The sequence below is a fragment of the Zea mays genome, chromosome 2, assembly GCF_902167145.1.
Source record: "Zea mays cultivar B73 chromosome 2, Zm-B73-REFERENCE-NAM-5.0, whole genome shotgun sequence".
Lineage (NCBI taxonomy): Eukaryota > Viridiplantae > Streptophyta > Magnoliopsida > Poales > Poaceae > Zea > Zea mays.
The window spans coordinates 37,566,387-37,593,780 of NC_050097.1; the positions used below are offsets into that span (position 1 = coordinate 37,566,387).

General features: G+C 46.5%; 1 protein-coding gene across 1 annotated transcript; it reads right to left on the bottom strand.

Annotated features, from left to right (window-relative positions):
• Window positions 1-24,141: 24,141 nt before the first annotated feature.
• On the bottom strand, window positions 24,142-26,769 carry LOC103646296 (probable inactive receptor kinase At1g27190). The gene has a single exon (XM_008671024.4). The coding sequence runs from the start codon at window positions 26,537-26,539 to the stop codon at window positions 24,659-24,661; it is 1,881 nt and encodes a 626-aa protein (XP_008669246.1). The 5' UTR covers window positions 26,540-26,769; the 3' UTR covers window positions 24,142-24,658.
• Between the last annotated feature and the right edge of the window lie 625 nt (window positions 26,770-27,394).

The following is a 27,394-nucleotide window of genomic DNA, read 5'->3' on the forward strand; positions in this document are numbered from 1 at the left end:
AGCGCGCGCGTTCCTGACTTCTGCGCGCTTCTGGCGCGCATTAAATGCGCCTGCAGGTGACCGTTGGCGCGAAGTAGCCCTTGCCCCGTAGTTGCACCGGACAGTCCGGTGTACACCGGACATGTCCGGTGAATTATAGCGGAGCAGCCGCTCCGGATTCCCGAGGCTGCCAAGTTCCAGAGCCGCGTCCTCTTGGAGCACCGGACACTGTCCGGTGTACACCGGACAGTCCGGTGAATTATAGCGCGCCGGCTTCTGAAAATTCCCGAGGCTGAGGAGTTCTGCGCGAAGTTTCCTGGTGCACCGGACACTGTCCGGTGCGCCACCGGACAGTCCGGTGCGCCAGACCAGGGAGCCTTTCGGGATGCCTTTAGCTCTCTATTTTGAACCCAACTTTGGTCTTTTTAATTGGCTTGTTGTGAACCTTTGACACCTGTATAACTTATACACTAGAGCAAACTAGTTAGTCCAATTATTTGTGTTGGGCAATTCAACCACCAAAATTATTTAGGAACTAGGTGTAAGCCTAATTCCCTTTCAATCTCCCCCTTTTTGGTGATTGATGCCAACACAAACCAAAGCAAATATAGAAGTGCATAATTGAACTAGTTTGCATAATGTAAGTGCAAAGGTTGCTTTGGAATTGAGCCAATATAAATTCTTACAAGATATGCATGGATTGTTTCTTCATTTTTAACATTTTGGACCACGCTTGCACCACATGTTTTGTTTTTGCAAACTCTTTTGTAAATCCTTTTCAAAGTCCTTTTGCAAATAGTCAGAGGTAAATGAATACGATTTTATGAAGCATTTTCAAGATTTGAAATTTTCTCCCCCTGTTTCAGATGCTTTTCCTTTGACTAAACAAAACTCCCCCTAAATGAGATCCTCCTCTTAGTGTTCAAGAGGGTTTTGATATATCATTTTTGAAATACTACTTTCTCCCCCTTTTGAACACAATAGGATACCAATTGAAAATACTCTTTGAAAAACTAAGTTTTTGAAATTGGTGGTGGTGCGGTCCTTTTGCTTTGGGCTCATACTTTCTCCCCCTTTGGCATGAATCGCCAAAAACGGAGGCATTAGAGCCCTTTTGTTCTTTCTTCCCCTTTGGTTATAAATAAATGAGTTAAGATTATACTAAAGATGAAGTCCTTTTGCTCTCTCTCCCAAAGATGGAGAGAGGCACGGAGTGATGGCGAAGGGTGAGTTACGGAGTGGAAGCCTTTGTCTTTGCCGAAGACTCCAATTCCCTTTCAATACACCTATGACTTGGTTTAAAATAGACTTGAAAATACATTAGTCATAGCATATGAAAGAGACATGATCAAAGATATATAAATGAGCTTATGTGTGCAATTTAACAAAAGAAGTTCCTAGAATCAAGAATATTTAGCTCATGCCTAAGTTTGTTAAAGGTTTATTCATCAAGAGGCTTGGTAAAGATATCGGCTAATTGATCTTTAGTGTTAATATATGAAATCTCGATATCTCCCTTTTGTTGGTGATCCCGTAAAAAGTGATACCGAATGGCTATGTGCTTAGTGCGGCTATGCTCGACGGGATTATCCGCCATCTTGATTGCACTCTCATTATCACATAGCAAAGGGACTTTGGTTAATTTGTAACCGTAGTCCCGCAGGGTTTGTCTCATCCAAAGCAATTGCGCGCAACAATGGCCTGCGGCAATGTACTCGGCTTCGGCGGTGGAAAGAGCGACCGAATTTTGCTTCTTTGATGCCCAGGACACCAAGGATCTTCCCAAGAACTGGCAAGTCCCCGATGTGCTCTTCCTATTGATTTTGCACCCCGCCCAATCGGCATCCGAATAACCAATCAAATCAAATGTGGATCCCCTAGGATACCAAAGCCCAAACTTAGGAGTGTAAGCCAAATATCTCAAGATTCGTTTTACGGCCGTAAGGTGAGCTTCCTTAGGGTCGGCTTGGAATCTTGCACACATGCATACAGAAAGCATAATATCCGGTCGAGATGCACATAAATAGAGTAAGGAACCTATCATCGACCGGTATACCTTTTGATCCACGGACTTACCTCCCGTGTCGAGGTCGAGATGCCCATTAGTTCCCATGGGTGTCTTGATGGGCTTGGCATCCTTCATCCCAAACTTGTTTAGAATGTCTTGAGTATACTTCGTTTGGCTAATGAAGGTGCCCTCTTGGAGTTGCTTCACTTGAAATCCCAAGAAGTACTTCAACTCCCCCATCATAGACATCTCGAACTTTTGTGTCATGATCCTACTAAATTCTTCACATGTAGATCGTTAGTAGACCCAAATATAATATCATCAACATAAATTTGGCATACAAACAAGTCATTTTCAAGAGTTTTAGTGAATAAAGTAGGATCGACCTTTCCGACTTTGAATTCATTAGTGATGAGAAAATCCCTAAGGCATTCATACCATGCTCTTGGGGCTTGCTTGAACCCATAAAGCGCCTTAGAGAGTTTGTAAACATGGTTAGGGTACTCACTATCTTCAAAGCTGGGAGGTTGCTCAACATAGACCTCTTCCTTGATTGGTCCATTGAGTAAGGCACTTTTCACGTTCATTTGATAAAGCTTAAAGCCATGGTAAGTAGCATAGGCCAATAATATGCGAATTGACTCAAGCCTAGCTACGGGTGCATAGGTTTCACCGAAATCCAAACCTTCGACTTGGGAGTATCCCTTGGCCACAAGTCGAGCTTTGTTCCTTGTCACCACACCATGCTCATCTTGCTTGTTGCGGAAGACCCATTTGGTTCCTACAACATTTTGATTAGGACGTGGAACTAAATGCCATACCTCATTCCTAGTGAAGTTGTTGAGCTCCTCTTGCATTGCCACCACCCAATCCGAATCTTGGAGTGCTTCCTCTACCCTGTGCGGCTCAATAGAGGAAACAAAAGAGTAATGTTCACAAAAATGTGCAACACGAGATCTAGTTGTTACCCCCTTATGAATGTCGCCGAGGATGGTGTCGACGGGGTGATCTCGTTGGATTGCTTGGTGGACTCTTGGGTGTGGCGGCCTTTGCTCTTCATCCTCCTTGTCTTCCTCATTTGCATCTCCCCCTTGATCATTGCCAACATCTTGAGGTGGCTCATTTGCTTGATCTTCTACTTCATCAACTTGAGCTTCATCCTCATTTTGAGTCGGTGGAGATGCTTGCGTGGAGGACGACGGTTGATCTTGTGCATTTGGAGGCTCTTCGGATTCCTTAGGACACACATCCCCAATGGACATGTTCCTTAGCGCGATGCACGGAGCCTCTTCATCACCTATCTCATCAAGATCAACTTGCTCTACTTGAGAGCCGTTAGTCTCATCAAACACAACGTCACAAGAAACTTCAACTTGTCCAGTGGACTTGTTAAAGACTCTATATGCCCTTGTGTTTGAATCATATCCTAGTAAATAGCCTTCTACAGTCTTAGGAGCAAATTTAGATTTTCTATCTCTCTTAACAAGAATAAAACATTTGCTACCAAAGACCCTAAAATATGAAATATTGGGCTTTTTACCGGTTAGGAGTTCGTATGATGTCTTCTTGAGGATTCGGTGTAGATATAACCGGTTGATGGCGTAGCAGGCGGTGTTGACTGCCTCAGCCCAAAACCGATCCGAAGTCTTGTACTCATCAAGCATGGTCCTTGCCATGTCCAATAGAGTTCGATTCTTCCTCTCCACTACACCATTTTGTTGTGGCGTGTAGGGAGAAGAGAACTCATGCTTGATGCCCTCCTCCTCAAGGAAGCCTTCGATTTTAGAGTTCTTGAACTCCGTCCCATTGTCGCTTCTAATTTTCTTAATCCTTAAGTCGAACTCGTTTTGAGCTCGTCTCAAGAATCCCTTTAAGGTTTCTTGGGTTTGAGATTTTTCCTGCAAAAAGAACACCCAAGTGAAGCGAGAATAATCATCCACTATTACAAGACAATACTTACTCCCGCCGATGCTTATGTAGGCAATCGGGCCGAATAGATCCATGTGGAGTAGCTCAAGCGGCCTGTCGGTCGTCATGATGTTCTTGTGTGGATGATGTGCACCAACTTCCTTTCCTGCTTGGCATGCGCTACAGATCGTGTCTTTCTCAAAATGAACATTTGTTAGTCCTAAAATGTGTTCTCCCTTTAGAAGCTTATGAAGATTCTTCATCCCAACATGTGCTAGTCGGCGATGCCAGAGCCAGCCCATGTTAGTCTTAGCAATTAAGCAAGTGTCGAGTTCAGCTCTATCAAAATCTACCAAGTATAGCTGACCCTCTAACACTCCCTTAAATGCTATTGAATCATCACTTCTTCTAAAGACAGTGACACCTACATCAGTGAAAAGACAGTTGTAGCCCATTTTGCATAATTGAGATACAGAAAGCAAATTGTAATCTAATGAATCTACAAGAAAAACATTGGAAATAGAATGGTCAGGAGATATAGCAATTTTACCAAGACCTTTGACCAAACCTTGATTTCCATCCCCGAATGTGATAGCTCGTTGGGGATCTTGGTTTTTCTCGTAGGAGGAGAACATCTTCTTCTCCCCTGTCATATGGTTTGTGCACCCGCTGTCGAGTATCCAACTTGAGCCCCCGGATGCATAAACCTACAAAACAGTTTTAGTTCTTGACTTTAGGTACCCAAACGGTTTTGGGTCCTTTGGCATTAGAAACAAGAACTTTGGGTACCCAAACACAAGTCTTGGAGCCCTTGTGTTTGCCCCCAACAAACTTGGCAACTACCTTGCCGGATTTGTTAGTTAAAACATATGATGCATCAAAAGTTTTGAATGAAATGTCATGATCATTTGATGCATTAGGAGTTCTTTTCTTAGGCAACTTAGCACGGGTTGGTTGCCTAGAACTAGATGTCTCACCCTTATACATAAAAGCATGATTTGGGCCAGAGTGAGACTTCCTAGAGTGAATTCTCCTAATTTTGCTCTTGGGATAACCGGCAGGGTATAAAATGTAACCCTCGTTATCCTGAGGCATGGGAGCCTTGCCCTTAACAGAATTAGACAATCGTTTAGGAGGGGCATTAATTTTGACATTGTCTCCCCTTTGGAAGCCAATGCCATCCTTGATGCCAGGGCGTCTCCCATTATAGAGCATACTTCTAACAAAGTTAAATTTTTCATTTTCTAAGTTATGCTCGGCAATTTTTGCATCTAGTTTTGCTATATGATCATTTTGTTGTTTAATTAAAGTCATGTGATCATGAATAGCATTAACATCAATATCTCTACATCTAGTGAAAATAGAAGTGTGCTCAACGGTAGATGTAGAGGGTTTGCAAGATTTTAATTCTATAACCTTAGCATGCAAAATATCATTCTTAGTTCTAAGGTTGGAAATAGTAGCATTGCAAATATCAAAATCTTTAGCCTTAGCAATTAATTTTTCATTTTCATTCTTAAGGCTAACAAGAGATAAGTTCAATTCTTTAATCTTAGCAAGCAATTCATCATTATCATTTCTAAGATTGGGAATTGAAACATTACAAGCAATATAATCAACCTTGGCTAATAAATTAGAATTCTCATTTCTAAGGTTGTCTATAGTCTCATGGCAAGTGCTTAGCTCACTAGACAATTTTTCACATTTATCTACTTCTAGAGCATAAGCATTTTTAACCTTAACATGCTTCTTATTTTCTTTAATAAGGAAGTCCTCTTGGGTGTCCAAGAGATCATCCTTTTCATGAATGGCACTAATCAATTCATTAAGTTTCTCTTTTTGTTGCATGTTGAGGTTGGCAAAAAGAGAGCGCAAGTTATCTTCCTCATCACTAACATTTTCATTACTAGAGGATTCATATCTAGTGGAGGATTTAGATTTAACCTTCTTCTTTTTGCCGTCCTTTGCCATGAGGCACTTGTGGCCGACGTTGGGGAAGAGAAGTCCCTTGGTGACGGCGATGTTGGCGGCGTCCTCGTCGTCGGAGGAGTCGCTAGGGCTTTCGTCGGAGTCCCACTCCCGACAAACATGGGCATCGCCGCCCTTCTTCTTGTAGTACCTCTTCTTCTCCTTTCTTCTCCCCTTCTTGTCATCGCCCCTGTCACTGTCACTAGAAATAGGACATTTGGCTATAAAGTGACCGGGCTTACCACACTTGTAGCAAACCTTCTTGGAGCGGGGCTTGTAGTCTTTCCCCCTCCTTTGTTTGAGGATTTGGCGGAAGCTCTTGATGACGAGCGTCATTTCCTCATTGTCGAGCTTGGAGGCGTCGATTGGTTGTCTACTTGGTGTAGACTCCTCCTTCTTTTCCTCCGTCGCCTTGAATGCGACGGGTTGAGCTTCGGATGTGGAGGGATCATCAAGCTCGTTGATCTTCCTCGAGCCTTCGATCATGCACTCAAAACTCACAAAAATCCCAATTACTTCCTCGGGGGTCATTATTGTATATCTTGGGTTGCCACGAATTAATTGTACTTGAGTGGGGTTAAGAAAAATAAGAGATCTTAGAATAACCTTAACCATTTCGTGGTCATCCCATTTCTTGCTCCCGAGGTTGCGCACTTGATTTACCAAGGTCTTGAGCCGGTTGTACATGTTTTGTGGCTCCTCCCCTTTGCGAAGCCAGAACCGACCGAGCTCCCCCTCGATCGTCTCCCGCTTGGTGATCTTTGTGAGCTCATCTCCTTCGTGTGCGGTTTTGAGCACATCCCAAACCTCCTTGGCGCTCTTCAACCCTTGCACTTTGTTATACTCCTCTCTACTTAGAGAGGCGAGGAGTATTGTTGTTGCTTGAGAGTTGAAGTGCTCGATTTGGGCCACCTCATCCTCATCATAGTCTTCATCCCCTACGGATGGTACCTGTGCACCAAACTCAACAACATCCCATATACTTTTGTGGAGTGAGGTTAGATGAAATCGCATTAAATCACTCCACCTAGCATAATCTTCACCATCAAATGTTGGTGGTTTGCCTAATGGGACGGAAAGTAAAGGTGTATGTTTAGAAATGCGAGGGTAGCGTAGGGGGATCTTACTATACTTCTTGCGCTCTTGGCGCTTAGAAGTGACGGACGCCGCGTCGGAGCCGGAGGTGGATGTTGATGAAAAATCGGTCTCGTAGTAGACCACTTTCCTCATCTTCTTTTTCTTGTCCCCACTCCGATGCGGCTTGTGAGAAGAGGATTTTTCTTTCTTCTCTTTGTGTGAAGAGGATTTCTTCTCCTTCCCTTTGGAGGAGTCCTTCTTCTCCTTTCTCTTGGTGCGGGACTCTTCCGATGAAGTGCTCCCGTGGCTTGTAGTGGGCTTTTCACCGATCTCCATCTCCTTCTTGGCGTGATCTCCCGACATCACTTTGAGCGGTTAGGCTCTAATGAAGCACCGGGCTCTGATACCAATTGATAGTCGCCTAGAGGGGGGGTGAATAGGGCGAAACTGAAATTTACAAATATAAACACAACTACAAGTCCGGTTAGCGTTAGAAATAAAAACGAGTCCGCGAGAGAGGGTGCAAAACAAATCTCGAGCAAATAAGGAGTGTGACACAAGGATTTGTTTTACCGAGGTTCGGTTCTCGCAAACCTACTCCCCGTTGAGGTGGTCACAAAGACCGGGTCTCTTTCAACCCTTTCCCTCTCTCAAACGGTCCCTCGGACCGAGTGAGCTTCTCTTCTCAAATCACTTGGGAATCAAACTTCCCGCAAGGACCACCACACAATTGGTGTCTCTTGCCTCAATTACAAGTGAGTGTTTGATCACAAGAAAGAATGCCAAAGAAAAGAAGCGATCCAAGCGCAAGAGCTCAAATGAACACTACAAATCACTCTCTCTAGTCACTAAGGCTTTGTGAGGAGTTGGGAGAGGATTTGATCTCTTTTGGTGTGCTTCGCAATGAATTCTAGCTCTTGTATAGTGGTTGGAAGCTGGAAAACTTGGATGCAATGAATGGTGGGGTGGTTGGGGTATTTATAGCCCCAACCACCAAACATGACCGTTGGTGGAGGCTGTCTGTCGTATGGTGCACCGGACAGTCCGGTGTACACCGGACATGTCCGGTGTGCCAGCCACGTCACCAATCACTACAGGAAACGCCTAAATTTTCGTGGGCCGAGATATTTTCGTCGACCGGCCCACGAAAATACTGACGTTATTTTCGTCGGTCCCTAGGCCGACGAAAATAATGCGTATTTTCGTGGGCCCATCAATATGTTCGTCGGCAGGCCGACGAAAATACAAAAACGTATTTTCGTCGGTCACTAGACCGACGAAAATAACGCTTATTTTCGTGGGCCGAGGCCAAACCGACGAAAATACATCATTAACCGTCCTCTATTTTCGTCGGCCTAGTGAGGCCGACGAAAATAGAGGCCCAACATCGTCGTCCTCGGCCTCGCTCGTTTCAATCGCGCGTCACTCGTTTCAATCCGCCGTCGCCTCGCCGCGCCACCGCCCCACGCCCGCCCTCCCCTCGCCGCGCCACCGCACGCCGCCCGCCGGTGCCCGCGCCAACGCCCCGCGCGCTAAGGGAGCCTGCGCGCGCGCGCCCTCACAGCAGCGCCGCCGCGGGCCCGCGCCGCCGCCGAGGCCCACGCCCCCACGCCCCTGCACGCCGTGCCCCTAGCCCCTACACGCCGCGCCCCTCGCCCGTGCACGCCTGCCGAGCCCCACGCCCGCCCCGCCGAGCCCCACGCCGCCCCACGCCGCTGCCCGCACGCCCGTCATCCGAGGCACCCCGCCCGTCCCTCGCCGCGCCGTCGTCCCGCCCGAGGCGCGCTGCACCGCATCGCGACGGCCTCCCTGCGTCGTGTCGCCGCCCACACGCCCGCCCGCTCCGTCGCGAAGGTCTCCCAGCTGTGCCGTCGCCCGCCTCGACTCGCCCGCATTTTCGCCATCAGGCAAGTATAATTGCCGAGGCTCCGAGGTCATTAATTTATATTAGTCATCTTGTCGTGTTGTGATTAGTTTAACTGTTTATTGCTTTCAAATTCATATTTTGTCTCCGAGTTATGTTTTAATGTTTAGAGTTTAGTTTTAATCGTTAACCGTAGCGAACCGTATGTGTCACCCGTTCGGGAACGACGAACGTCACATTGGCTTGTGAGGTTCGCCGCTCCGGAATTGTCCACGTATTTTGGACAGCCTGAGAGTGTAGGCCGATGCTTGTGATTTGTGATATGTGCCTTACGATTTACGCGGAATTTCGGTTGTGTAACTCAGTTGTTCTCCAACACACCATGTTCAGGCGTGTGCTTGGAGAGCAGCAGGGTTATGCTGTCGAAATTTCGCGGCAATCGTAGGCTACACGTCACAAATCACAAGCATCGGTCTACACTCTTGGGTGGGTTTAGGGCCTTTACCTAATAGGGAGTTCACCTAAGCCACGGACGATCGTTGATGTTCTTTGTCTTTCGTTTAGCCTTTGAAATGAACGGTGATCGGAGGGTGATGTATGATGGGTGGAGAAAGGATGGGGCACATTCGAATGAATGGATGGTTGTAACAAAGGCTTTTCTTGGGCACGCTTTCAAAGATGCAACTGGTCGTCTAGTGAAGTGTCCTTGCAATCGCTGCGAGAACAAGTGGCCTCAGAAAAAGGAAGAAATGGAGAAACACCTTTGCAAAAGTTGGTTTATGCCGAACTACCTTGTATGGTACCGGCATGGAGAGTCTATTAGACACGTTGACGCGGAGGTGGAGCTTGATGACGATCATGATAGGATGGACGATATGTTGCATGATCTTGGTAGGGAGGTTGAAATGAACGCTGAGGAGCCGGGGCAGCTTCCACGCGATGCTCAAGGATTCTTCCGGCTACTCGCCACGGGAGAAGAGAGACTGCACGAGCACACTCAGATGTCAGTTCTTGGGACTCTCACAAGACTAATGGCGATAAAGTCGAAGCACAACATTTCAAACAGTGCTTACAACGACATCGTCCAACTTATGGGCGAGGTTCTCCCGGAGAATCATAAGTTGCCAAAGAATATGTACTTCGCAAAGAAGATGTTGGCTGGTCTTGGGATGACATATGAGAAGATCGACGTGTGTCCCAACAGTTGCATGCTATTCTTTGAGGAGGATGACAAGCTGGACCGTTGTAAGCATTGTGAAGCTTCTAGATATGTCGAGGTGACAAATGATGAGGGTGAATTGGTAGTTACGAAGGTCGCAGCTAAGCAACTTCGTCGGTTGCCCATCATTCCTCGGCTTTCAAGGTTGTTCCTCAACAAGGAAATAGCTCTGCATATGACGTGGCCAAAGAATGGTGTACGTCTCGTCACTGATCCAGACATAATGGTCCATCCGTCGGACGGTGATGCGTGGAAGGCATTTGACGAGTTTGATCCCGAATTTGCAAACGACCCTAGGAGTGTACGACTTGGTCTATCGACGGACGGATTCACACCTTTCAATACCAGTGCAAGCCCTTACTCGTGTTGGCCTGTCTTCATTGTGCCATATAATCTTCCTCCTGAGTTGGTCAATAAAGAAGAGTTCATGTTCCTTGCACTAGTCATCCCAGGCCCCGAGCATCCAGGGCCAAAGCTGAATATGTTTGTTCGCCCTTTAATTGAAGAGCTGAAACAATTGTGGAGAGGTGTGAAGGCTTATGACAGCCATACTGAAAAGGAGTTTACCATGCGCGCTGCTTATTTGTGGTCAGTGCATGATCTGCTGGCGTATGGAGATTGGTCTGGATGGTGTGTCCATGGTCGGTTGTGCTGTCCCATATGTATGAATGATACGGATGCATTCAGATTGAAGCATGGTGGGAAAGTGTCATTCTTTGATGCTCATCGACGTTGGACTCCATTCAAGCATGATTTCAGGAATTCGCTTACTGCATTCAGAGGTGGAGCCAAAATCAGAAATGGGCCACCAAAGAGGCAAACTGCACCGCAGATAATGGCATGGCATGCTTGTCTGAAGCAAGGAGAAAATGATAGGTTCCAAGGCTACGGGGAGGACCATAACTGGACCCATATTTCATCAATATGGGAGCTTCCGTATGCAAAAGCCTTGATCATGTCGCACAACATAGACTTGATGCACCAAGAGCGTAACGTTGCTAAAAGCATCATAAGCACATGTTTCGATGTGACTGATAAAACGAAAGATAATATGAAGGCAAGAAAAGACATGGCTGAAATTTGTAAGAGGCCGATGCTCGAGTTGAAAGTAAGCGATAAAGGGCATGAAAGTAGGCCGCGAGCTGATTACTGCCTCAAGCCGGATGAAAGGAAAGAAATATTTAAGTGGTTGAAGAATCTGAAATTTCCAGATCGGTATGCGGCAAATCTGAAACGGGCAGTCAATCTGAAGACCGGTAAATTGATCGGTTTGAAAAGCCATGACTACCATATTATTATGGAGAGGCTGATGCCCGTGATGTTTCGAGGCTATTTTAAGGATGAGCTTTGGAGCATATTTGCAGAGTTGAGTTACTTCTATAGGGAAGTATGCGCAAAGACGGTATCGAAGAGGTTGATGCAGAAATTTGAGAAAGAAATTCCAATTCTTATTTGTAAATTTGAAAAGGTTTTCCCGCCAGGATTCTTCAATGTGATGCAACATCTAATTGTGCATTTGCCTTGGGAAGCTTTGGTAGGCGGACCAGTGCAATTCAGGTGGATGTATCCTATAGAAAGGGCATTGAAAAAGCTCAGGGCGTCTGTTCGGAACAAGGCTAGAGTCGAAGGGTGTATTGCAGAGGCTTTTGCCCTTAAGGAGATATCTCAATTCTCAACCAGGTATTTCGCTCGAGCCAACAATGTGTTTGCGCCTTCAGTGCGACTTCATGTCAAAAATGAATCACCCCAAAGCACCCTTCAAATTTTTGCGAATTCGGGTAAAGCAGTTGGAAAAGGGAGTGTACGTCACATTGAAGCATCAGATTTGAACACGCTAATGCTATATATGTATAGCAATATTGACAGCACACAGGAGGCGTTCGAGTAAGTTTTCCTCATAGTTACGTCCATTTTCTCATCTCATAATTTCTATAGTGTGTAATCTCCATGTTTGTAATATGTCCAGCATGTTTGATGAAGAATGTTGGAAATCTACTAGTAAACCTACGGCCATCCAATTAGAAAATCTTCGACGTGATGGGTTGAAAGGTGGACCAAACTTCATGTAGTGGTTTCGTAATTATGTTAGTAATTGTCGTTCTCTCATTGTCCATACTTAATCTTTGAATTTTGGACTTGGAAGATATAATGCATATACTAATTACTTGTATAGGTTTCCAAAAACTCTGTGCACCCGGACTTGCAGCAAATGGCACATACCTCTGTGTCCGTCCGAAACTATACTCGCTATGATGTAAATGGATATCGCTTCCAAACCGCGAAATTGGAGAAGAGTCGACCATTGGCAGCCACCACCAATAGTGGTGTGTTGGCAAGTTCATATGTTGACGATGACAAAGTAGTGGACTATTACGGTGTTCTTCAAAACATTGTAGAGTTGATTTTCGATGGCCCCAAAGAACTTAAAGTCGTGTTTTTCGAGTGCGACTGGTTTGATGCTCATAGTGGGACTCGTGTCGACAAGTATGGTAATGTCGAGGTGAAGCATAGCTCTAGGATTCCGAGCAGTATGAGCGATGTTGTCCTTGCAAATCAGGCAAAACAGGTGTACTACCTGCCATATCCTCACCCAAGCCTTAGGGCTTGGTGGGTTGCAATCAAAGTCAACCCACAAGTCGTCGCTCCAGAGAGTGCTGACTACGTGAGTACGAGCAGGGACAACGATGATGTTGTTTTTCAACTAGAAGCGGCGTCGAATCAAGACATAGCTCACCGATTCCATGTGACCAATGGAGAAGGACTTGAAAATCTCTGTTGCAATTCAAGCGACTTAATTGAAGAACCTAGGTCAAAGCGCAAACGACCTGTCGTCGTTAGAAGATCAGTAAGGATCCAACGAAATCAAGAGCGTATGAATAAACAACGAGCCGAAGAAGCATCATCGGATGCGGATGACTTTTGATTAGTATGTTTCTTTTAGTTAATCAATTAAGCTATGTATTCCAATTTCCACATTATTAATTTTCATATTATTTGTTTCATATACTGTGGTTTGACATTAATTTATCTACAGTTGAACATGTTCAAGCATAGGAGATCGAGGAGGAGTGGGGGCAGCGCGGCCAGCGAGGACAGCTCGGGCAGTGGGCTTTTTCAGGGCACCTCACAGAGCCGACAGAGGCAGCAACAACTTCTCGACTATCTAGACGAAGTGCAGGGTGAGGAGGGTGAGCAGGAGACTCCTCAGCAGGATGCTCATGTGCAGGGTGAGTAGGGTGAGCAGGATGAGGAGGGTGAGCAGGATGAGGAGGTTGACCCAATGGGGGCAGGCAGCGCCGGCGACGCGTCAGATGGTTCTACGTCCTTCAGGTATTATTATGCATATTAGTTTAATTGATATTAGTTTCTAATCATTTCATCATATTGAATTTACTTGTATACTTAGGTATAAGAAGAGCAATGCGCTTGGTCCGAGACCTGCCGAGAGGAGGCTCATCCGGCCGCATGGAGAATGGTGGGGCTTATTTCTGTTGTGTTAATTTTTTAATGTGAACGTGATTGCACTAGTTTACTTGTTTTATTAATTTTTGTAGGTCATGGGAAGACTTGACTTGGGACGGTACAGGCAGACGTCCCAAGGTGAACGCGGTGTTGGGTAGCCTCTGTCGCTTCTACTACCCTGGCATGGTGGAGCTGAATGGCGAGAGGTTCGCAGCTATGCAGTGGGCTGACTGGGGTCTAAAGGACTATGTCGAGCCAGGGGAGTCAGGGGAAAGCAGTAGCGGAGGGGGAAGTTCGGAAAAAAACGAAGGACTTGTCAGGTGGCTGTGTGGGACGAGTTCTGGGTGAGTTTACTTTCGTATATAAGCAATTCATTGAATTATTGCTTCTCCTAATCTTACTTTAACTTGACTTCTACATTGATATGTAGGGGAGGTTCCAATTGCCGGATGACATCGAGGAGGATCAGGCTCAGTGGACACGTGTGAAGAGGCACTTTCGGAAGTGCGCTGATAAGATAATCAAGGATGCCATGTACAATGCTCGCATCGCGGCCATCAACTACTACTACAAGAAGATAAAGGGGCAGAAAATGAGCAAAGCATTAGGGGCCAATGAGATCTACCTCACAGAGGAGCAGTACCTGGAGAGCGTTGTGGATTGGCTGGCGAAGGACATGGAAGCCTGGAGGTGGTTGGCTAAGAGATGGGCGTCGCCTGAGTGGATTGCAGAGTCCAACAAGCACCGTGCCAACCGTGGCACTGAAGGACCGGGGCACAGGTACGGCGCCGATGGACACCTTGGTACCGCACGCCGCATGGTAAGTATATAAATCAAACTTGTATGTTACATCTATGAAAATTATATGGTTTAACTCTTCTTTTTCATGCAGGAAGCTGAAAGTGGAGTTGCTCCAAGTTTTATGGAGGTTTACGTCCGTGGTCACCGTGGCCCTGATCCGGCGAACCCTGATGTGCTATGCAGCAAGGCGGCAAGGGAGAAAATGGTAAACAAGTTTGTATTTACGAATTAAATTGCATGTTTTGTGTCTAACTCCAACTTTCTTTGCAGAATGCATATGGGGAGGAAATGACTCAACGCCATGGGCCTAACTTCGACTGGATGCATTCAGACTTAGATGCCTCGGCGTTGTACCACAGTGGTGGAGGTAGAAAGCATGGCAGGTGAGGTGTTTGTGTTTGATTCGACGATTTCATTAACAAGAATGTGTCCACTTAATGGCTCAACTATGTGTATCATGCAGGTTTGCCTTTGGCACCGGCGTTGTGGAATATAACAGGACAATAGGTCAAGGGAAGGCATCGTCTTCGGGAGGGAGTTCTCGCTCCTCCAGGTCTGCTCGAGAGGCTCAGCTGGAGGAGGAGACTCGGGCAGCACAGGAGCAGGCTCGAGCAGCACAGGAGCAGGCTCGAGCAGCGCAGGAGCAGGTTGGACAGCTGACGCAATATATGGCTTCTTATTTTCAGGTAATCTGTCTATCTCATCACGTGTCATCATTGAATTCAAAGTATAATGTTGTGATTCTAACGTTGCATCCATTTGCAGGAAATGACTACTCGACTCGGCCCTGATATGAACTTGCCCGCTTTTCGCCCTCCCCAGGTAACACTATCTGAACACTTCAATTCCATAGCAACTCTTTTTTTATTATCAAAAATGGCTCGCAGGCACAAGGATGGGGACAGTGGCCAGGACAAGCTCCAGCGTCGTAGCCACAGTGGACCGGTGTTGGGTGGACGCAAGCACCTCCAGGCACTTGGACGCCTCCACCCCAAGGATCGCAGCCAGTCCCGGGATGGGTGCCACCGGTCTCCCAACCACCGGCGGGCTCTCAGCCACTTCAAGCGTGGATGGCACCGCCACCGACGGGGTGGGTGCCACCACCTCTGGGATGGCCAGCACAACAGTACCCGTGGATGCATGCACAACCTCCTCCTCACCATGGATCACAGGTGACGTTCCATGTTTAGTTTTATGCACATATTGACCAAACACAGCAATGTATAGGTATAGTGATAGCAAAATACAGCCTTATTTGAATGATTGATGAATTGCAGGGTTCAGCGTCACATGCTCATGGATCGGAGGGTGGTGTCAACGTCCAAGACTTCCTCGTCCATGGTGCTGGAGGGAGTGGCCACCTTCCTGGTGGCGGAGGAGGGAGTGGCCAAAACTCCCATAGCCCGCCGGAGTGAGGAGTGAGTAGTGAGTAGTGAGTAGCTTATGGACTTATGGACTCTAGACTTATGGACTAGAGTTTTGTGAATTGTGTATTTGAATGGACAATGGACTTATGGACTTATGGACTCTAGACTTATTTGAATGGACTATGGACTATTTATGTATATGTGAATGTGTTTTGTGAATTATGTATTAGGCTTGTGAATCTGTATATGTGAATTGTGATATTGTGTATATTGCTGTGTATTATTAATAGGTACAGAAAAATCTGTTTTGGGGGGGGACCATCAATTTTCGTCGGCCTCGGTGGTGTCCGACGAAAATATGTTCCCAGGCTATTTTCGTCGGCCACCACCTAGGCCGACGAAAATAGCCTGGCACGTATTTTCGTCGGCCACCACCGGGCCGACGAAAATAAATGGTCGACTGAATATTTTCGTCAGCCTTGGGAAAGCCGACGAAAATAGGTTATTTTCGTCGGTACCGACGAAAATAGCCGTCTATTTTCGTCGAACTTATTTTCGACGGCTATTTTCGTCGGCCTACCGACGAAAATACTCTATTTTTGTCGGTTTAGGCTTATTTTCGTGGGTTTTTGGCCCACGAAAATTTAGGTGTTTCCTGTAGTGAATGCCGTTGGATTCCGACCGTTGGAGCTTCTGTCTTCTGGGCCCGCCTGGATGTCCGGTGCACACCGAACATGTACTGTTCAATGTCCGGTGTGCCAGCGCGCGCGTGCCTGACTTCTGCGCGCTTCTGGCGCGCATTAAATGCGCCTGCAGGTGACCGTTGGCGCGAAGTAGTCGTTGCCCCGTAGTTGCACCGGACAGTCCGGTGTACACCGGACATGTCCGGTGAATTATAGCGGAGCAGCCGCTCCGGATTCCCGAGGCTGCCAAGTTCCAGAGCCGCGTCCTCTTGGAGCACCGGACAATCCGGTGAATTATAGCGCGCCGGCTTCTGAAAATTCCCGAGGCTGAGGAGTTCTGCGCGAAGTTTCCTGGTGCACCGGACACTGTCTAGTGCGCCACCGGACAGTACGGTGCGCCAGACCAGGGAGCCTTTCGGGATGCCTTTAGCTCTCTATTTTGAACCCAACTTTGGTCTTTTTAATTGGCTTGTTGTGAACCTTTGACACCAGTATAACTTATACACTAGAGCAAACTAGTTAGTCCAATTATTTGTGTTGGGCAATTCAACCACCAAAATTATTTAGGAACTAGGTGTAAGCCTAATTCCCTTTCAGAATTACTTATTTCCGTCAGCGCCCGATGGGAATAAGCTTATCCCCGACATCTAATGCCCGTCGGCTTAGGGCCGACGGGAATTAACCATATACCGACGGGAATTACTAAATCCCGTCGGTTTAGAGCTTATTCCCGTCGGTTCTTAGCCGAAGGGAATTAAGTGGATTCCTGTAGTGTTGAGATTGAATCATGGCACATGCTAAGCTCCTTAGACAAATTTTCACATTTTTTTACTTCTAGAGCATAAGCATTTTTCAACTTAACAAACTTTTTATTTTCCTTAACGAGCAAGTCCTCTGGGCATTCCAAGATATCATCCTTCTCGTTAATGGTCTCAATCAATTTATTTAATTTTTTCTTTTGTTCCATGTTAAGGTTGGCAAAGAGAGAAATTAAATCATCTTCATTATCGCTAGAGCTACCCTCATCACTAGAAGTAGTATATTTGGGTGTGGTTCTAGAGTGTACCTTCTTTTTGTCGTCCTTAGCCATGAGACACTTGTGGCCGACATTGGGGAAGAGGAGGCCCTTGTTGACAGCGATGATGGCGGCGTCCTCGTTAGAGGAGGAATCGGTGGAGCTCTCGTCGGAGTCCCATTCCTGCCCTATGTGCGCCTCGCTGCCCTTCTTCTTGTAGTACTTCTTCATCTCCTTCTTTTTCCCTTTATTGTCTTCGTCCCTGTCACTTTCACTAGAATATGGACATTTAGCAATAAAAGTGACCAGACTTACCACACCGGTAGCACACCCTTTTGGAGCGGGGCTTGTAGTCCTTCCCCCTCCTTTCCTTGAGGATTTGGCGAAAGCTTTTGATGATAAGTGTCATCTCCTCATTGTCGAGCTTGGAGGCGTCGATTGGAAGCCTACTTGGTGTAGACTCCTTCTTTTCTTCCGTTGCTTTGAATGCAACGGGTTGCACCTCGAATGGAGAGGTGGCGCCTTGCTCCATGTTGACAATGTGTTTGGAGTCTTTGACCATTAGTTCAAAGCTCACAAACTTGCCAATAACCTCCTCGGGAGACATCTGTTTATATCTAGGATCCCCACGTATTAATTGAACTTGAGTAGGATTACGAAATACGAGGGATCTAAGAATAACCTTGACCATTTCATGGTCATCCCATTTTATGCTCCCAAGGTTGCACACTTGGTTGATCATCGTTTTGAGCCGGTTGTACATGGCTTGCGGCTCTTCCCCTTTGTTGAGGACGAATCGACTGAGTTCTCCCTTGAACGTTTCGCGCTTGGTGATCTTGGTCACCTCGTCCCGTTCGTGCGCAGTTTTGAGGACGTCCCAAATTTCTTTGGCGTTCTTCAACCCTTGCACCTTATTATACTCCTATCGACATAAAGAGTCGAGGAGTATAGAGGTGGCTTGGGAGTTAAAGTGCCTAATTTGGGCAGCCTCGTCCGAGTCGTAGTCCTCGTCCCCTACCTTTGGTGCCTGCGCTCCAAACTCAACAATATCCTAAATACTTTCGTGGAGTGAGGTTAGATGATGCCTCATTTTATCACTCCACATGCAATAATCTTCACGATCAAAATATGGTGGTTTGCCTAGGGGTACGGAAAGTAATGGGGCGCACTTTGAAATACGGGGATAGCGTAGGGGCATCTTACTATACTTCTTGCGCTCATGGCGCTTAGAAGTGGTGGATGACTCGGTGCCGGAGATGGAGGGTGATGAAGAGTCAGTCTCATAGTAGACCACCTTCTTCATTTTCTTCTTCTTGTTACCCCTCCGATGTGACTTGATGGAGGAAGAGGATTCCTCCTTATACTTGTTGCCGGACTCCCTTGAGAGAGTCCTCCCCGAGCCTGCGGGCTTTTTGCCGGTCATGATCTCCCTCTTGGCGTGATCTCCAGACATCACTTCGAGTTGGTTAGGCTCTTAATGAATCACTAGCTTTGATACCAATTGAAAGTCGCCTAGAATGGGGGTGAATAGGCGAAACCTGAAATTTATAAACTTTAAACACACACTAGGTCCGAGGTTAGCGTTAGAATTAAATTCAAGTCCGAAAGAATGTTTCTCTTGCCAACAGTTGCTCAAAGGATGCAGATTACATATGGGAGCAAACTCAAATTAATACTAGCAAGGAAACGTTAGAGAGAGGAAAGAGGGCAAACAAATCAAGCGAGTAGACACGGTGATTTGTTTTACCGAGGTTCGGTTCCAAAGAATCTAATCCCCGTTGAGGAGGCCACAAAGGTCGGGTCTATTTCAACCCTTTCCCTATCTCTCAAACGGTCACTTAGACCGAGTGAGCCTTCCCTTAATCTCACGGGTCACTAAGACCCCGCAAGGACCACCACACACTTGATGTCTCTTGCTAACCTTTACAAAGCACTTGAAAAAAGAATGAGAAAGGAAGAAGGCAATCCAAGCGACAAGAGCAACAAAAGAACACAAAACACCCTTTCTCAAGTCCCTAATGGAATTGAGTTGATTTGGAGGCTTGGAGAGGATTTGATCTATTGAATGTGTCTTGGAGTGAAGTCTTTTGCTCTTGCAATGAATGGGATGTTCAGAAAACTTGGATGCCAATGAATGAGGTGGTTGGGGGTATTTATAGCCCCCAACCACTTCCTAGCCGTTGGCAAAGGCTGCTGGCGATGGGCGCACCGGACAACCACTGTGCACTGTCCAGTGCGCGCCACGTCAGCGCAACCGTTAGGGTTCAAAGCAGTTGACCGTTGGAGACGTTTGTCGTCTAGCTGCACCAGACAGTCCGGTGCCCTCTGACTTCTGCCGCGGCACTGTTCACCACTGTAGCTCTGCACAGTCGACCGTTGGCGCGCAGGGAGTCGTTGCTCCGCTGGCTCACCGGACAGTCCGGTGAATTATAGTGGAGCGCGCCTAGCAAAAACCCGAGAGTAGATGGTTTGCTGGCTGCCTCGGCTGGCGTAGGTGCGCCAAATTTCAACACACTCTAAGTCTTGCTCCAATCTTTGATTGAGGCCCTAACTAAATTTCTTTCTTGGTTTGTGTTGAACCTTATGCACCTGATATAAATCACATCTAGCCAAACTAGTTAGTCCATATGGTTTGTGTTGATCGTCAACCACCAAAATCTATTTATAGGAAAAGGTTAACCCTATTTCCCTTTCAAAGCTATAAGTCTTGCTTTTGTTTATGTTTTGCTTCAAAAGTCTACCACTTGTTCATCTAGCTGTTACAAACTTACTTCATGTAAAATTTTCCTTTTTAGATAATTTACCCTTTTATATGGTTTAAATGCCTCTCCTAGCCACAAAAAATAAATAAAATAGCAAATTTGGTCAAAAATAGTGAAACTTGGCACTGAGTCATAATTTGGTCCTAGTTGATTGAGATAAAAAATCAGAGGATTATACAAGAGTATGGATATAGGTGGTTCACAAATGGATACATCTTGCACTAACTTTCGTGGCATTCAACTACAACTTCACATTTGAAGCTATAAGTCTTGCTTTTGTTTATGTTTTTGCTTCAAAAGTGTACCATTTGTTCATCTAGCTGTTACAAACTTACTTCATGCAAAGTTTTTTCTTTTTTGTATTATTTACCCTTTTATATGGTTTAAATGCCTCTCATAGCCGCAATAAATAAATAAATAGAAAATATGGTAAAAAATAGTGAAACTTGGCATGGAGTCATTATTTGATCTTAGTTGACTGAGATAAAAAAATCAGAGGATTATACAAGAGTATGGATATAGGTGGTTCACAGATGGATATATCTCGCGCTAACTTTCGTGGCATTCAACTACAACTTCACATTTGGAGTTACAAGTCTTGCTTTTGTTTATGTTTTTGCTTCAAAAGTGTACCACTTGTTCATCTAGATGTTACAAACTTACTTCATGTAAAGGTTTCCTTTTTTGGATTATCTACCCTTTTGTATGGTTTAAATGCCTCTCCTAGCCGCAAAGGTTGTTTCGTAGGTTGTTCACAAACAATCATCTCTGTCATAGAGTTTCGTATCACTAGGCTAGTACTTCATAGTTTGAGTTATCTTTCTTACTTTTCCTTCTTTTTTGGTTCAAAAGTGTACCATTTATTCTTCATACTGTTATAAACTTACTTCGTGTGAAGATGTCCCTTTCGATATTATTTACTAATTTATATGGTTTAAATACCAAATGTTGTCAAAAATAACGATACTTGGCATGGAGTCATAATTTAGTCCTAGTTGCTTGAGATAAAAATTTCGGTGGACAAAACGGCCATCTCTCTCATAGAGTTTCTATCACTATGCTAATACTTCATAGTTTGAGCTATCTTTCTTACTTTTTCTTGTTTTTTTCAAAAGTGCATCATTTATTCATCTTACGGTTACAAACATATTTTATGTGAAGATGTCCCTTTTTATTATTTACTAATTTCTATAGTTTAAATGCCTTTTCAAGCGAAAAAATAAATAAATATCAAATGTGGTAAAAATAACGGAACTTTGCATGGAGTCATAATTTGCTCCTAGTTGTTGAGATAAAAAATTTAGTGGACTATGAAAAGGTTGTTTCGTAGATTGTTCACAAACAGTCATCTCTCATGGAGTTTCCTATCACTGGGCTAGTAGCCTAGTACTTCACAGTTTGAGCTGTCTTTTTGTTACTTTTCCTTGTTTTTTTTTTTTTTTGAGTCATAGAGCGATGATTAGGAATTGAACCCTGGACCCCATAGAACAGCAAGCAAAGAAACTCTATTACGGCTAGATGAGGACTGCTGTTATAATAGCAAAGCAGAGCACACGTCTTCAGGTTTCTATTACGGCAGGAACTGCACCTTGCCGTTCCCTCAACTTTCAGCAGCAAGTTTCAGCATACAAGTTTCAGCATTCCCTACAGCATTACGGCAGGAACTGCACCTTGCCGGTTCCCTGAACTTTCAGCAGCAAGTTTCAGCATACACTGCTCCTACATTTCAGCCAGCTATCCAAGCAGCGACGATGCGGGGGGAGGTGGCCGCAACCACAAGCAGAGAGGAGCTCGATGAGGCACGCTGCAGGGAGGTCTCCCTGGGCGCGGAGAGGAGCTTGACTAGGCGCTGGCAGGGAGATCTCTGTGGCGGCTAGGAGCTGGCCGTGAAGGTCTCTGCGTGGAAGGAAAGGCTGGGAACTGGGAGCTGGCGGCGGCGCAGCGGGGCGGCGGGGCCGCTGGAGCTAGTGGCGGGGCTGCCTGGCGTCGAGCAGTTGGCCGAGGAGGCCTGGCAGCGGGGTGGCACGGCGGCGATCAGCTGGTGGCGGGTGGCCTGCGACGACGTAGACGGGATGGGGATCGATTAGAAATGAAGATAGGGTTGTGGGCCCCACCTGTAGGTGTTCAAAAAAAAGCGGGCCGTGCTGTCGCAAAACGGCAAAAGCTATGGAGTCGGTGTGCGGGTGCTTTTTCTGAGGTCTGAGCACGTGGAATGAGTTATGGACAAAACTGAGTAAGAAGAAAAATAGGATGGGATAAGGTCATCCCTAATTTAAGGGTAGGGTCATCTTTAAGAGTCATTACTGTTTTTGTTTGGGTGAAGGAATAAATTTTGATGGAATCAACCTAGTTTTTGTTTAGATGGTAGTTTTGTCACTTGTTGGGAGGCAACACGATTTTTTCAGTATCGCGACAGGGGCGGGGCGACTTCATCCGATCGTTTTTTGGGGACGGCGCCGCCACCGAAAAATGGTCTGGGGTTCAACTCGCCCCTGCTTGACCCTCATCCAAACATGATTGACATTGTGGCCGCCTCGTTCCGTCCCTCTTTGTTCATTCAACCAAACGCACTCTAAGGTACAACTAAGGTCACTAATATAAAAATCATATATAAATATTCACAAATTCATGAAAGATTAAAGGATATCTCATAGATACAAGTATACAACTGCATACATATAGTTAGAAAGTTATAATACAATACCTTATAAAACAAAACTATTCGTTGAAAATATATTGACAACCATCAAAAAACATAAAACAATACCACACATGAAACTATGGAGTATAGAACTAGCCATATAACTTGACCCATTATAATATAAATAATAATTTATAAGACATTTTAATATAAGGTAGAAGATCACAATAAATATAAGACAATGTAATATAGTAATAAAATCATTATTATGTATTTAAATAAAGCAATAACAAGTCTAGTAGCATATGACTATAGAATCAAGATGTGTATAATAACACTTGTATTCTGATTGTACTTCTACTACTTGGCATAGTCAACATAATTGGTGTCTTCCTAGTCCTTCTGCTTCTTGTGTAAATTATGAATATATGAATCATGAGTAATAATTTATAAGAAAGTATAAATAAGACCCAAGTTTTAAACAACTCTAAACTATATATCATTAGATAGATCTTGATTATAGGAAAATAATAAAATTAGTTTCATATTTTTCTAAGTTAAGATGAATTTATAAAGATCATTTCATATCTAATTTTTTTTCTAAACAATACTCGTTACCGACGATAAAATACCAAATAAAAACGGTAATTCTCGGAAACGGTCCATAGATATCCAAATAATTTCCGTTCCATTTTTGTTTTTTTCCAGCGCTTTTGTTTTCATATTTCCGGTAACGGTTTCAGTTTAGCCCTAAATTTCAGTAAAATTTCAAAAACGATACTTGGATCCAAAAATTATTGTTTTCGTTTTCACCCGGAGAGGGACGCAGACGAGAGGCAATCCCGTTCGTGTTTCCGGTGCCGAGGTGCCCTCTTATCTTATGCGTCCGGATCCGGGCTTCATAAAGTTCGTAAGTGCCATCTCCTCCTTTGTTTGTCCAATTTTTTCTCGATTTCCCTTGTCTTGTCCTCACCAATTAATCTTAATGGGCTAAGGCCCAATAGGCCCTTGACTCCTCTAACAGCCACATTTCAAAATCTGTCCTCATTTAACTACGCGGGTAGCAACAGACTAGTCAATGCACCGAGTGGCCCTCGCTATCACTGGTGAAGTCAAATTTAGGATTTAGCTGTGGATGATGGTGACAATTATATCTGGATTGTCATGTGCGCAGGGATTGATTATCCTTTGTTTTGTCACAGAGAGCTGACTTTCAAATCAAAGAAAACTAGACTGCTAAAATAAACCAAGACAGACGGCTACATAAGACTCCACCGGTATACCACCAGCTTAGAAAAACAGCTGAAAGAACTATAGTACAGAAAGGTGATGTTGAAAGTTCCATTCCCCTATAGCTGATGCTTCCAAATAGAGAGCTTTTAGAATATAGAGCAAAGACCAGGAGATGTTCCAAGGCCCAGATGTGTATAGCATACCCTTTGAAAGCTTAAGTTTCCAAGAAGGTATAAGCTAAAGAGACATTAGAACATTTTTAACTACCCAGGACCCTGCTATAAGTTTCCAAGAAGGTAATGAAACATTGAGTGCCAATCCAATGACTGAACAACATGCTGGTTGTTCCAAGAAGGAACTTCGAAAGGTGACACTAGGATTTTGGCCATCAAGAATTGCAGTTCCACACAGATACTACAGGCACTAACAGTAACTTTAAAACAACATACAGAATTGTAAACTGATATTACAGCTTACATGGTTATCACATCCCCTGTCGATGCAACGATGTAATTGACCACCCGGCATCCGGCGCTAGATTTGGTGCCTCGATATTGTTCTCTTATCACTCATTTATGCTTCCGGTCTGTCCATAGCAAGGCTAAATATATATATCATCAATAAGCCTGACCAAACATTTCCACAATCGAATTGGCAATCAGCATCATCAGCTAAATAGCGTCTGAATCATCCTTGTTATAGGCCAATGGGAACTCATCAAACTGCTCCGTGACATCGCAGCCCTCTCCGATGCTCTTCAGAGCGTGGAAAACCCGATACATTGAATGCCTCTCCGTCACACGGGGCTGGGTGCAAGCAAAAGCTATCTTCAAGAACTCCTGAATCTCTGCCTCATGGCCCTTTCCACGCAATGGTTTATCAATAGCATCACTGATTCGACCAGAAGCCTTGAGCTGGTTAACCCAGTCCACCAATGTCCCCTTGAATCCTTCACCCGTCACGTCAGTAACCACAGCAGCAGCCTCCTGCCCGCTAACAAGCTCAAACAATATCACCCCAAATGCATACGCATCGCCTTTCATCGTACCAACTGGATTGCTAGCATACTCTGGAGCAACATAGCCAAACTCCCCAAAGTCCCCGTTCAGGAAAGGACTGGTATCACCACCCTCGCCAGGCGCCATCCGGACCAACCTTGTGAGCCCAACATCCGTGATCCGAGCATCATAATCCTCGTCGAGAAGCACTGCACTCGAGCTCAAATTCTGGTGAATCTGCGGAACCTGGAACCCATGGTGCAGCCACGCAAGCCCCCTTGCTGCCCCCACGGCGATCCTAAGTCGCGTTGCCCAATCCAGCGGCGCTTCCCCTGGCTTCTTCATCACCGATGAAAGAGCCCCACTCTCCATATGCTTATACACCAGCAGCCTCTCGTCCTCGACAACACAGAAGCCCAGCAGTGGCACGATGTTAGGATGCCGCAGCTGCCCCATCCGACCCATCTCTGCCCTGAACGCCTTCTCCGAAAGTGGGCACGAGTGCAGGCGCTTGACCGTCAGTGCAGACCCGTCCCGTAGCACAGCTCGGTAAGCTGTCCCCGCCCGCGAGCTCCCGGCGACCACGATGTGGCTAGTGCTGAAGTCATGGGTGGCGGCCATCAGGTCAGCGAGCTTGACCTTCACGATGGGCTTCTGGAACAGCGAGACCGGGACCAGGCGGTTGTGCGCCGCCCGCAGCCTCTCGGTCCACCAGCTCCCGTCTTCCCCACCGCCCGACTCGCTGGTGCCGCGCCTGTGGCGGCGGCGGCCTCCTTTGCCCTTCCCGGTGCACCGCCAGAAGAAGTAGGCGAGGAGCAACGAGGCGGCGGCGCCGAAGACTCCCGCGGCTATGACGATGCCAAGGCCGGTGCTCCCCAGCCCGCGGCCGCAGCGAGAGGATACGGGGCGGCCGCAGAGGCCCGAGTTCCCGGAGAAGGAGTCCATGGGGAAGTTGTCGCCGAGCTGGGACGGGATCTGGCCGTCGAGCTTGTTCCCCGAGAGGTCGAGCGACTTGAGTCGGTCGAGCCGCGCGAGGGAGGCGGGGATCTGGCCGGAGAGCTGGTTCCCGGAGAGCCTGAGCGAGTTGAGGAAGCGGCAGTTGGCGAGCTCGGCGGGAATTGGGCCATTGAGCTGGTTGGAGGAGAGGTCGAGGGTGACGAGGAAGGGGAGCCAGTCGCAGAGGGCTGGCAGGATTGTGCCGACGAGCGCGTTGCTGGAGAGGTCGAGCGTGGTGGCGGCGCGGCAGTACTGGAGCGAGGAGGGGATGGAGCCGACGAGGCCGAACCCGGAGAGCGAGAGCGAGAGGACGCGGGACTCCTGCAGGTTCCAGCAGCCGATGCCGTTGTAATTGCAGACAGCGCCGCCCGAGGTGTTCTTGAAGTCCCAGTCTGCGAGACGCTCGTTGGGGTCGGCGAGGTCGTGCTTAACGCCTCGGAGGCAGCGCAGGTCGTCCTCCTGCGGCGCCGCCGCCGATCCCGGCGCGGGCTGCGGCGCCGCCAAAGGGGCGACGAGGAAGAGGAGGAAGATCGGGGGCAGGAGGATGGGAGGAGGCATGGTGGACGGATGCACGCGGATTGGGGACGGGGTACGGTGGGGGTGGGGTGGGGGTGGGCCGGTGGGGGGAGCGGTTTGACCAGTTGGGAGACTGCGTGCTTTGTTGCGGGCGGCCGGGCGGGGGTGATGGTGGACAGGTGGAGTGGATGGGGAGGGCAGACTGGCGCGGCGTGTGCGCTGAGCGGCGCTAGGCTCTCGCTCTAGTGGGGCCGTTGGACGGCTGGTCTGGATTGGGACGGGTCGTGCGTCGACTGCGCTGTGTGGTCGCCGAGATGGCAGCGGGAAACGAGGCGGAGCAGCGACCAGCGGGGCAGGGGGGACGACGCGATGGAAACGAATGGTTGTCTGATTGGGCTAGGTGAGGTGGGCTGACCATCGTCTGGGCCGTGCAGGCTGCCAGGCCACGGCCCACGGTGGTCGCCCGAGCGAGGTGAATAAAGGGTAATTCAACTCATTTTTTCGGACATTTTAGAAGACAAGGATTCTGTTTTCCAAAAAAAAGACGTTTTTTGAGAGACATTGATTCCGATTCTCAGGTGAAATGTATTAGTATTATTTCTTTCTAGATGGATCCAAGATTTTTTTACTGTTCTCATAACTCTTATAATGACAGGATCACTTGGTAGGGATCTCTTTCTCTCCAGAAACAATTTCCATTTGGTAGGGATTTTGTTATTTCTACTAGACTGATACGGTCTGTAGAAATAGAATCCTAACAAAATACAAATCGTCCACAAAATAAGAGAAACAGCATCATTGATAGATTAAACAGTAGGGAATTGTTGAGGCAAGGAAACGGAAGCAGATCCGCTACCTCTGTAGTTGGGTTGCTGACGTATAGGATCAAATCTAGAT

What these genes read in the sequence shown, in the direction of transcription:
- LOC103646296 (XM_008671024.4), bottom strand. Translation starts at nt 26,539, where the DNA reads ATGCCTCCTCCCATCCTCCTGCCCCCGATCTTCCTCCTCTTCCTCGTC.